This window comes from Vipera ursinii (genome assembly GCF_947247035.1).
Source record: "Vipera ursinii genome assembly, chromosome: 2".
NCBI classification, from domain to species: Eukaryota; Metazoa; Chordata; class Lepidosauria; order Squamata; family Viperidae; genus Vipera; species Vipera ursinii.
Window position 1 is genome coordinate 20,984,440 of NC_139513.1, and position 13,006 is coordinate 20,997,445.

General features: G+C 43.4%; 1 protein-coding gene across 1 annotated transcript; it reads right to left on the reverse strand.

Annotated features, from left to right (window-relative positions):
• Positions 1-265: 265 nt before the first annotated feature.
• LOC310634777 (vomeronasal type-2 receptor 26-like) lies at positions 266-12,599 on the reverse strand (the record flags this gene model as incomplete). Its single annotated transcript, XM_083353313.1, has 4 exons — positions 266-1,167; positions 1,633-1,759; positions 3,887-4,036; positions 12,291-12,599. The coding sequence occupies 4 exons, from the start codon at positions 12,597-12,599 to the stop codon at positions 266-268; spliced, it is 1,488 nt and encodes a 495-aa protein (XP_083209439.1).
• Positions 12,600-13,006: the final 407 nt, after the last annotated feature.

Consider the following 13,006-nt stretch of genomic DNA (forward strand, 5'->3'; position numbering starts at 1 on the left):
TAACATCTCTGGCCTAGTTTCAGAAATTTTATTAATGTCATTAATGATGTTTATGATTTAACATGAATTCAAATTGTGGCAATTGAAAGATGTGATTATTTCAAATGATTTCAGTTGTTTTAGCAACTTTACTACTCAATTATTATAATACAAAATTCACAAAGAATGAAGAAAGATAAGCTATAACACATAAAACATGACTTCAAAGTATGTGATTTTATACTGAATGTAAACTGTACAAAAATAAAGACCAACATCAGGAGACTTAATGATTTTTTATCATCAGATTTTCTTTGGTGTTCATGGCAGGTCTCAGGATAATAATGTAGCATTTGGGGATAAAGATGCAGACTAGTAAACCCAGGCTGGAGGCCAGGATGGAGAAGATCTGCACGGCTACCATGTATTTCCCTTTGGAGCTCAAGTAGGTGGGTACAAAGGAGATCCATACACTACAAAAAACCAACATGCTGAAGGTGATCAGTTTGGCTTCATTGAAGCTCCCTGGCAGCTTTCGAGCCAGAAATGCCACCAAGAAGCAAATGGCAGCCAGAAAACCCATGTAGCCAAGGGCAGTGTAGAACATGGCAACTGAGCCTTCATTGCATTGCAACAAGATATGTTCTGGTTGGGAATGAAAGTCAGAATCTGGGAATGGGGGGGAAATTGCCAGCCATATCATACAGATGCCTACTTGAATACCAGAGCAGGATAAGACAATAGAGTTGGCCAGACTCTTCCCCAGCCATTTCCTCATGCTGCTGCCTGGCTTTGTGGCCAGGAAGGCCACCACCACCATTACCGTCTTGGCCAGCACAGAAGATACAGCAACTGAGAAAACAATACTGAAAATGGTTTGTCGAAGAAAACAAGTCATTTTTGTGGGGCGACCAATGAATAGAAGAGAGGTCAAGAAAGAAATCAGGAGTGAAACCAGGAGGATGTAGGTGAGTTCACAGTTGTTGGCTTTGACTATGGGAGTTTCTCGGTATTTAATGAAGGTTCCCAGAATAAAGGCAGTGGTCAGGGACAAAGCAATGGCAAAGAAAGCCAGGATGAATCCCAATAATTCTTCATAGGATAAGAAGCTTATACATTTGGGGACACACTGATCTCGCTTCTTATTGGAATGATGGTCATCTGGACACTTGTCACAGTGGGATGCATCTGAAAAAAAAATCTTAGCATGAATCTGTTTCTGCAGCTGTAGGAGCATGAAAACTACAACAAAAAATCAATTACATCATTTTCAAGGAATAATATAATATTTCTGCCCAGAGATATCCATATGACACAACATTTTTTAAAATAGTCAACATTCTTTTTTTAAAGGCTGAAGATAAATGTGATTATCAGTTCTCTTGTCCTCTTGCATGAAACCAAACAAGAAAATTACAACTGAAGAAAAATCAAGTGCCCAATCTTTGAACAGTTTGTGGATGCCTTCAAAAAATTTAATGTTTTTCTGGCTTCTTTATCAAATACGCCCCAAAACCAAGAGAGAATATTGATTGTATCGTGCTTTCTTTCTTTCTTTCTTTCTTTCTTTCTTTCTTTCTTTCTTTCTTTCTTTCTTTCTTTCTTTCTTTCTTTCTTTCTTTCTTTCTTTCTTTTTGGAGCCACCTACTGTACCTTCTTGCACAGAGAATGTTCCTTTCATACACAGAGAACAGTCGTAGCAGCAAACTGGTGCTTCCTGTCTCACAAGCTTGGCATAACCTGGGGAGCAGCTTTCTGTACATCTTGAATAAGGCACCGTCTAAACATAAACAGAAAGATTAGTCAGGGCAATTATATGAATTAGAAGGGTTTACTGAAATCAACTGGTTTCCAGAATCTCAGAACCACACTGAGGAAAATTAAGGACTGGTGGCATGGGCTTTAATTAATCTGCTTGCAAGTGGCAAATGAAAGGTGATTCCCTTTCTCTATCAAGCTCTATTGCGGATCCCAAAACAGACTCATTGCCTTATTCTTCTTTCCAAAGGAAAGTAGTTCCATTGCAAAAGGTTTTTCTCCTTAGGGCATTTATGAGATTGTTATAAATTATTTTTTTCCATCTTTGCTTTCTCAGGAAACCTCCAAAATTTAACTTTCTGTTCAGTCACTATTTTTCTCTCTTACAATTGACCATTGTATACTTTTATGTAAATGACTTTTTAGCTGCCTTCATTTCCCTCATTACATTCTTAATGACTTCTTTCTCTTATGCAATTCAGTGGGCTAAGTTCTCCATATTCTGGATTTTTTTCCCAAAGGTGCTTTTTCAAAAGGCAACTGGTCTTTTTTTTCCCTTGAAGACATTTTGCTTTTCATCTCAGAAGCTTCTTCAGTTCTGACTGAATGTTGGAGGATGAAAGGATTTATATTCCTTGCAGTCATCTGGTCATTAGCAGTGTTTCTGAGAGTTGTTAAGGCTACTAGGAGGGTCACCTGAATAGTGCAAATGGGTGTGGAACCATGGAACTGCTGAATCTATATCCTGTTTAAAACATAGTCCTTCAGCAGTTCCAAATCCTTCCATTCTCCATCATTCAGTCAGAACTGAAGAGGGTTCTTGTATGAAAAGTGAAATGTCTTCAAGGAAAAACAAAATCCAGGTACCTTTTGAAAAAGCACTTTTGGCACAACAATGACCTGGATGACCGAAAATCTCCATAGACATTTTGGATTTTCTCTTACTGAAAATAAGATGATTTGATATACGGTAAATACGGTATACAGTAACAGACGGATAGAATCAAGATCACGTGAAGTACTTATACCACTTTACAATGCTTTGGTGAGGCCACACCTGGAATACTGCATCCAGTTTTGGTCACCACGACGTAAAAAAGATGTCAAGACTCTAGAAAGAGTACCGAGAAGAGCAACAAAGATGTTCGGGAGACTGGAGGCTAAAACATATAGGGAATGGTTGCTGGAATTGGGTATGTGTAGTTTAATGAAGAGAAGGGTGAGGGGTGACATGATAGCAGTGTTCCAATATCTCAGGGGCTGCCACAAAGAAGAGGGAGCCAAGCTATTCTCCAAAGCACCTGAAAGCAGGACAAGAAGCAATGGATGGAAACTAGTCAAGGAGAGAAGCCACCTAGAACTAAGGAGAAACTTCCTGACAGTTAGAACAACTAACCAGTGGAACAACCTGCCTCCAGAAGTGGTGAATGCTCCAACACTGGAAGTTTTTAAGAAGAGACTGGACAGCCATTTGTCTGAAATGGTATAGGGCAGGGGTCTTCAAACGTGGCCCTTTTATGACTTGTGGTCTTCAACTCCTAGAATTCCTCAGCCAGCATGCCTGGCTGAGGAATTCTGGGAGTTGAAGTCCACAAGTCATAAAAGGGCCAAGTTTGAAGACCCCTGGTATAGGGTTTCCTGCCTTGGCAGGGGGTTGGACTAGATGATCTCCAAGGTCCCTTCCAACTTCTTCTTCTTCTTCTTCTTCTTCTTCTTCTTCTTCTTCTTCTTCTTCTTCTTCTTCTTCTTCTTCTTCTTCTTCTTCTTCTTCTTCTTCTTCTTATTATTATTATTATTATTATTATTATTATTATTATTATTATTATAAATTATGGCTTCATATTCCAGTTTAATAATGTAGATTGCAAATCCCATAATATAATTGATGGTACAGTAGTTCCCAATGTGTGATAGATTACTGAAAAATCTCTAAAATAAAATCACATCTTATAAATTAATGAGGGTTATTTGGAAGTAATCACAATTAACTTCAACAAGTATTATTTCTGAGCAGAAAGGGTTATACATATGGAGGTAAATAGAAGAGCAAAAACCAAGCAGCATCAGCTACTTTGTTAAATAATGTTGGCCATTGAATGGCACTCTGATTGATGGAAATCTTGACTTCCGAGGAGGCTTCTCTTTCTACACTCCCAATTTTCACCCCTGCATCAGACTTTTCCCAAAATGATGTCCAGTGCATGATATCAAAGTCACCAAGAGGAACTCCATTTTCATCAAAATAAATCTCATCTCTGGAAATGTTGTGATGTTGGAAGTTTCTCAGGAACCTATGAAGCTGCAGAAAGAGAGAAAAAACATTACAATTTGAGCCTTTATTCAATGTTTTTCTTGCTATTATTCTGGATTGGAAATACTCTGAATAATTCAACCTCGTCAGATCACCACTACAGTCTAAAAGAGATTGATTTAGCATTTCATGGGAAGCTTCTCTCATCATTCCCCAGGGTTTCACAGCTCTTTTTTGATATTTATCTCACATTGTTGAAAATCTGGCATAGACTATACCACCAACAGATGGTTTGTAACTGGCTGACAAATTGTACTCAATGTGTAGTCCTCTAGGGATCTACATCTATATGGAGGGAATAAGCTGTGGGGTACCCAAAGTTCCATTTTAGGTCCAGCACTCTTCAATGCTGGGCAGGGGCAGGGGCCTTCAACATAAATGTAATTTAATTATCAAAAAATTTTATTGGGTTAGGGAGAAGGGTGGGACGGGGTGGGGTTTGTTTGGCTATGGGGGGTGGTCAATCAACCATGGCTCAGGCCAGGCTTGGGTCTGGTCGCGCGGGGGGAGAACAGGGTGTGGTTGTCTCCGGGGCTCTGGAGCGGGTCGTGGGACTGTCGATTCCCCCAACGTTGGGGAATGGCAGCAGGTGCATAAACAGAGGGCCGTATCGTTACCGGGGGGGCGTCTCCGCTATTTGCAAGCGGTGAGGCGCTCCGACCCTCTGTTTTCTCCCCGAGGTTCCAGCAGCAAGGATGTGCAGCCTCCTGAGCTCCGGTTGGTGTACCTGAATGCCAGGTCCGTGGTTAACAAAGCTCCCCTTGTTAGGGATTTAGCTGACGGTGAGCATGCGGACCTGGCTTGCATCACGGAGACTTGGTTGGGCCCGGAGGGTGGGGTCCCTTTGGTTGACCTCTGCCCACCAGGTTTCCGGGTGCTACACCAGCCATGAGCTCAAGGTAGGGGTGGGGGTGTGGCGGTAGCTATCAGGGAGACCTTATGTCCGCGGGAGACCACCGTTCCTCAGATAGTCGGGTGTGAGTCTCTCTTCTTGAGATTTGGTCTGGGGGCGCAGTTGGGCTTGCTGCTGGTGTACTTTTAGCCTAGTCGCGCAGCGGCAGCCCTGCCCGAGCTGCTTGATATCCTCTCGGGGTTGGTGATTGAGTTCCCCAAACTTATAGTTTTGGGTGACTTCAATCTACCATCCCTGGGAGGCTCATCTGAGCTAGCTCGGGAGTTCATGGCTTCCATGACGGCCATGGACCTGACGCAAGTAATTTCTGAACCAACTCATGAGGGAGGCCACACCCTTGACCTGGTTTTTTTATCTGGACGGTGGTTTGATGATCTTGGTGGGGGCTCTCCATTTATTATGCCCCTGTCATGGACCGATCATCACCTCCTGCGGCTGGTCTTCCGTTTTGCCACCCCCCGCCATGGGGGTACGGAGCCAATTAGATGGTACCGCCCCAGATGCTTAATGGATCCTGATAGATTCCAGGCGGCGCTGGGGTCCCCACCTGCCTCCGTTGCTCACAACTCGGCGGATGCCCTAGTGGAAGCCTGGGAAAGGGCGGCCACTGAGGCACTTGACCGAGTTGTACCCTTGCGGCCCCTGACCCGGTGCAGATCCCAACGAGCTCCATGGTTCTCCTCGGAGCTCCGGGAGATGAAACGTCGGAAACGGGGCCTAGAGAGCTGTTGGAGGTCCATCCGATCCGAATCTGACCCGTTGCGACTAAGAACCTTTATTAGGTCTTATCTCGCAGCGATGAGGACAGTGAGGTGTAATTACTTCTCTGCCCTCATCGCATCTGCAGAAAATCGCCCGGCTGCCCTGTTTAGGGTGACCCGCTCCCTCCTTAATCAGGAGGTGAGGGAGGAACCCTTGCAGGGTCGTGCCGAGGAGTTTGGACAACATCTGCTGGATAAAATCACTCGGATTCGGACCGGTCTGAACTCCAACTGGGCAGAGTCTGACGAGCAGGACACGGGCGGTCTTGTCGATGTTATCTGGGAGGAGTTTGATTCTGTAACCCCTGAGGAAGTGGACAGGATTATGGGGAGGCTGAGCTCCACCACATGTTTATTGGACCCGTGCCCTTCTTGGCTGGTTTATGCAGCCCGGGAGAGGACAGGAGGCTGGTTCCAGGCAGTTATATCTGCTTCCTTGAGTGAGGGTAATTTCCCCGCCGTCTTGAAGGAGGCGGTGGTGAGACCTCTCCTCAAGAAGCCTGTTCTGGACCCAGCTGTTTTGAACAACTTTTGTCCGGTCTGCAACCTTCGCTTTCTTGCGAAGGTTGTTGAGAGTGTGGTGACGCATCAGCTTCCCCTGGTCCAGGATGAAGCGGATTATCTAGACCCGTTCCAATCGGGTTTCAGGCCCGGGTACAGCACGGAGACGGCATTGGTCACTCTGGTGAATGATCTCTGGAGGGCTCGGGACAGAGGATATTCCTCTGTCCTTGTCCTATTAGACCTCTCGGCGGCTTTCAATACCATTGACCATGGTATCCTGCTGCGGCGTCTCAGGGGATTGGGAGTGGGAGGCACAGTTTTTCAGTGGTTCTCCTCCTATCTCCTGGGATGCTCGCAGTCAGTGTTGGCAGGAGGACAGAGGTCGACCCCTAGGACCCTCACTTGTGGAGTTCCTCAGGGGTTGGTCCTCTCCCCTCTCCTGTTCAACATCTACATGAAACCGCTGGGTGAGATCATTCATGGTTTTGGAGTTGGGTATCATCAATATGCCGATGATACCCAACTTTTTATTTCAACCCCAAACCACCCCAGTGATGCCCTCGATGTGATGTCCCATTGCCTGGAGGCGGTTCCGGCCTGGATGGGTAGGAACAGACTTCAACTTAACCCTGACAAGACTGAGTGGCTGTGCATTTCGGCATCCCGGGACATTCAAAATATTCCATCTCTTCTTATGGGGGGGTGAGTCCTAACCCCCCGTGGATAGGGCTCGCAACTTGGGAGTCCTCCTAGATTCACGACTTACTCTGGAAGATCATATAGTGGCCGTGACTAGGGGGGCTTTCGCCCAGGTTCGCCTGGTGCGCCAGTTGCGGCCCTATCTGGACCGGGATGCCCTGCGTACGGTCACTCATGCGCTCGTGACCTCTCACCTGGACTACTGCAATGCTCTCTACATGGGGCTTCCCTTGAAGACCACTCGGAGGCTCCAACTGGTACAGAATGCGGCCGCGAGAGTTGTCTTGGGAGTTTCCCGGTACTCCCATGTTACACCTTTGCTCCGCGAGCTACATTGGTTACCAGTTGTCTTCCGGGTGAGGTTCAAGGTTTTGGTTATGATCTTTAAGTCCTTACATGGCATGGGTCCGGGATACCTCGAGGACCACCTGCTGCCGGCATCAACTCCCCTCCGCCCTGTGCGTTCCCACAGAGAGGGCATCCTCGGGTGCCTCGGGGCAGGGAATGTTGACTGGTGGCCCCCAGGGGGAGGGCCTTCTCTGTGGGTGCTCCGGCATTATGGAATAAACTGCCGGTTGAGCTCCGGATGGCATCGGACCTTCGCTCCTTCCGGCGCGGGCGGAAGACCCACTTATTTGAACTAGCTGGTCTGGCCTGATGGGGAATATTAGGGTTTTTTAATGGTTTTTTATTATTTTATTGTCATTGTATTTTAATTGGGCATTGGTTTAATTTCTTTTTAATTTTTGTACTGTTATTTATATATGCCCTGTTAACCGCCCTGAGTCCTTCGGGAGAAGGGCAGTATAGAAATTGAATAAACCTAATTGAATAAACCTAATATCTTCATAAAAGATCTAGATGAGGGAACTGAAAGTGAATTTATCAGATTTGCAGATGATACTAAATTGGCAGGAATAACCATCTCCCCAGAAGGTTTTGCACTTAGGGAAGAAAAACTAATTGTATAGAGATAGACTAGGTGAAACGTGGCTTAATGTCAGTAACTGTGAGAGTGATCTTGGAGTCCTAGTGGACAACCACTCAAATATGAGGCAACAGTGTTTGGTACTAGCCAAAAAGCCAATGCAATTCTAAGCTGCATTAATGGAGGGATAGAATCAAGATCATGTGAAGTGCTCGTATTGTTTTACAAAGCATTAGAAAGAACACACTTTGAATACTGCATCCAGTTTTGGAAATCATAATTTTAAAAAGATGTTGAAACTCTGGAAAGAGTGCAGAAAAGAGCAGCAAAAATGATTAGGGGGCTGGAGGCTAAAACATAAAAAGAACAGTTGCAGGAATTTGGTATGTCTAGTCCACAGGTTGGCAACCCATGGGTCTGAAGCCGCATATGCCTCTTTCAGTCTTCTCCTGTGGCTCCCAGTCATCCTCCACCATTTGCAGAGAGAGTGACAGAGACACTTATGCTTTCCCCCCACCCTCCCTCTCTCTCCCTCTCTCCCTCTCTCTCTCTCTCTGTGTGTGTGTGTAAAAAAAGAGAGTGGCCTCACACACACACACACGCACGCACACACACACACACACACACACACACACACACACATATATATATATATATATATATATATATATATATATATATATATATATATATATATATATATATATATATATATATATCAAGGTAATCTAAATAGTTAACATTTGAAACATATCTTCCCTTGCAGAAAAAAGCTAACAGAGCGAGAGGGACCTTGTGGCTTAGAGGCAAATAACACTGCCTTGTATGCAATCAGCCCAGGTTCGAATCTCAGAAGGGTATAGCTGACTGAGGACAACTAAGGAGTCAGAAATGCATCTCAGTTTCCCTTTAATTCTTTGTTAGTAATTTACACAAATATATGAATTGTCCGGTGTGACTACTGCCTGTTTGATAGCCTTCAAGATAGGCTGAAAACAGGAAATAAAGATTTGCCCCATGTTTGGGGCCTAGCAAGGTAATCTAAATAGTTAAGAAAGTATTACACAGACAGACAGACAGACAGACAGAGAGAGGGAGGGAGGGAGGGAGGGAGGGAGGGAGGGAGGGAGAGAGAAAGAGAATGTGGGGGAAGAGGACTGGCAAACCAAGAGCCGGAGAAAGCCAGCCCAATCAGAATGTGTGTCAGCTTATCGGAGAACAGTGTGAAGCCAGCTTGCCAGAAGATTGGAGAGAGCAGAAGATTGGAGAGAGGGAGAGAGAGGGAGGGGAGAGAGAGAGAGGGAGAGAGAGAAAAAGAGGGAGAGGGAGGAAGAGAGAGAGAACTCATGCACAGCAGCCTATATTTTTAATTAAACTCTTCAATCAAGTGTTTTCTTTTCTCTGCAAAACGGGTCCAAGTGGCTCTTTGAGTTTTTAAGGTTGCCGACCCCTGGTCTAGTCTAAGGGAAATAAGGACTAGGGGAAACATGATAGCACTATTCCAATATTTGAGGGGCTCCTACAAAGATGAGGAGGTCAAACTATTTTCCAAAGCACCAATACGCAAGACAAGAAACAATGGTGGAAATTTACCAAGGACAGATACAACCTAGAACTAAGGAGAAATTTCCTAATGGTGAGAGCAATCAACCAATGGAATAGCTTTCCTTCAGAATTAGTGGGTGCTCTATCACTGGAGGCTTCAGAGACTGGACAACCATATTTCTGAAATGGTATACGGTCTCCTGCTTGAGTAGGGGGTTGGACTAGAAAACCTCTGAGATCCCTTCTAACTCTATTATTCTATTATTCTATGTTTTATTTTCTCTGTTTTTTTGTTTCACCATCACTGCCCCACCTGAGGTAACACCATTTAGAGATATGGGAAAACTTGTAATGGGAGAAGATGGAGAATATAATTTTACCGTCAGTCCTGATCAAGATGAAGTTAGCAGAGCTTTACTTTGGGCTAGGAATGCAATAACAATTGCATACTGATGTTATCTCTTTCAAAGACTATCTATGGAAGCATATGCTTTAGTTCAGGAGATGGGTGGATGACCTTTTTGTGGCCCTCAGAAGATGCTTTGAAAAGACATTGATTTATATCTTTGTTGCTACTTTAGAAATGTTTACCCAGCAAAGTCCAATTACAATCCAGAATGAACAATCAAGCCTAACTCCTAAGCTTGGAAACTAGATCACTTTGTGATCACAAGAAAGGGTTGAGGATTGCTGGAATATTCTGATATTTATTTAATTTAGAAAATCACATTGTCACCATAGAGCTATTTCTGTCACAATGACATCCCAAACTGTTTAACTTTGGAAGATTTTTCTCCATCATCTCCTTCTCAAACTCACTCTCAAATACTACAAACTGGGCAATTGTTCTTTGGAATATTCCATCCCTCTCTACATCTAATTTAATACTGAGGAATTGGAAGGGGAAAATCAGTAGAACCTCAAACAAGAAGACTTACCTGCCATGGCTGCACAATCTGGGATGATTCATGGTATCCAAATTGTGTTCTCCTCTTACTCAGTTGGGAGGAAGAGGCAGCACTGAGGGCCAATGCCACAGTTTGAATTACTTTGGAAATACTGGAGGGATCCTGAGAGAGGATTCTTGCAATCACATCATGGGGTGGGAATTCCCAGTTCTCTTTTTCTTTGCATTTTTTCCAAACTTTCTTAGAAAACGAAGGACTTGAATTGGAACATTGGAATGCCTCCTTTCCATATACTGTGACCATAGATGTATAAGATGTAAAGTCATAATACTGAGTCCTTCTCTTTCTCTGGATGAGGAAGGAAAACAAAGCATGTTTATTTTGGAGATCAACCCAGAGGTCAAAAATACCTACACTTAAAGCTGTCAAAGTTGTTGCAATCCACACTCTTCCAACAATGAATTTCTTACTCTTGTCCAGCACTTGTATTACTGATGCTAGTATCCCTGAGGCCTTAAAATCCATTTGGCATACTATAATTTTTATTTCACTCTTCATAAGAGAAAGGAAAATTTCCCGTTTTTCTTGCATGAGGGTATCTTTAGCACTTGACTTCATATTTGCTTCTGGGATGGTTCCTGAGAGGACAATGCAAATCCCATTTTTTAGAGCAAGAGCTTCCAAGCTTCTTTTGAATTTTTCTCCTCTGTCATTGTCCAGAGAAAGGAGACCGATCCACGTCCATTGGAAATGCAGGAGCAACTTGACAATTGCAGAGTAGGGAGGTTTTTGGTCTGGGGTCATCCGATATGAAAAAGGAAAATGTTGATTTTGCTCAGCAATCTGGTTGATGACACTATAGTTGATCTAAGATGAAACAGAAGGTATTGATAATTTGTGTCAGTTTTAATAAGTCACATGGTAAATCTAAGGGCCTTTCCCTACTGCTGAGAGAAGTTTCAAACAATAACTGCATGAATTTTACTGGCTCCCTTGATGTTCTGTCCTTTTGTCTTTCATGCTTGCTTTAAAACTAGGGAGCTCTAAATTATCTGTGGGTGGTCCTGATGGAGCACACACCTCTGGTCAACCCTTTCCCATGCAGTTTTCCCTGGGTGATGGAGTGGATTCAGTGGGACACTTTTACTGTCAACAACTTAGGCTCACATGAGCCCTACATACTCTGTTTTTATCCACATTCTAACTCTGTGGGTCACCCACCCAGTCATGGAATATCTTTTTAAACTGACAAGTATGTTAAATTCTTGTAGATTATTGCTGCTTATTTAATTGCTTCATATGTTGGACTTGAAATATTGTTTGTTATATTCCCCCCTAGCAATTGTTTAATATTGGTATATTATTTCATTGTCTTCATTCATACAATTGTTTTCAAATATTTCTGTATGAACTCTTTAATTGGTTGAATTAATTTCAGACATTTGGAATGTAGAAGTCTGTTTAATAACCTCACTTAAAAAAAAACCCAAGACAAGTGGCATTGTGCCACTTGTGCCAAGCTCCAGTTAAATATAGGAAAGAATATGATGATATACTTTATTTTGTCTTGTACACTGCAGAAAGTATGTAAAAGCTGCTTTCTGGAGGTGCCTACAAGCTGTCTTGATCAATTCGTTTTTCTTTCATATCTTTCTTTCCCAATTTTTATTTCAGTCTCAAGATCAGAAAAATGAGGAATTCCTCCATTGCTGGATATTTTTGAGGAAATATTGGACAGAAATTTATCTGTAGCAGTCTGAGCATTCTTGTCCTGTGTTGGGAATTGGACTTTTTTATTCTATGATTCTGTGTACAAAACCAGCTCTTTTAAATTGGTCACTCTTCAGCTCCTCTAATATTTATTCTCTGACGCTCAACTTATTTGGAAAAATATATAGAAGTGTTGCCTTCTAGGCAAGCACTTGTATATATTTGTATATCTGAAGAATTTACAAGATGGAATTAATTTCCTTTGGCTTTATACCTGTGGGATTTTGTAGATGCTCAAGACATTAGAAATATGATCAAAGAGTTCAGAATCTTCAAGGACTGCCAGCAGGTTCTTTTGTCTTCCACATCTGTAGTTTGGGATGTTCTCCTGGCCTGGGGACAGCACATCCATCATGGCCTCATATGTCAGTCTTGCACTGAAAAAGTTCTGATAGATGTTGTAGCCCAGGGTGATGTTGGGTAAGAGCCTTGAATTCTGGTTGATTTCATGAATGGCCAACAAGAAGGGCAGAAGGTAGTAGAAGTTGTTCTCACTACAACATAAGAAATTTCCAATGTTCATCTTCCATTTGGATTTTCATAAAAGCATGTCCTATTTACTGTAGCTTTATAGCTATATAAAGGTAAAGGTAAAGGTTCCCCCGCACATGCGGTGGCTCAGTGGGTTAGGACACTGAGCTTGTCGATCGGAAGGTCGGCAGTTTGGCGGGTCGAATCCCGAGTGCCGCGTAACAGAGTGAGCGCCTGTTACTCGTCCCAGCTTCTGCCAACCTAGCAGTTCGAAAGCACGTAAAAATGCAAGTAGAAAAATAGGGACCACTACGGTGGGAAGGTAACAGCGTTCCGTGCGCCTTTGGCGTCTAGTCATGCCAGCCACATAACCACGGAGATGTCCTCGGACAAGCGCTGGCTCTTCGGCTTTGAAACGGAGATGAGCACCGGCCCCTAGAGTCGGAAACGACTAGCACA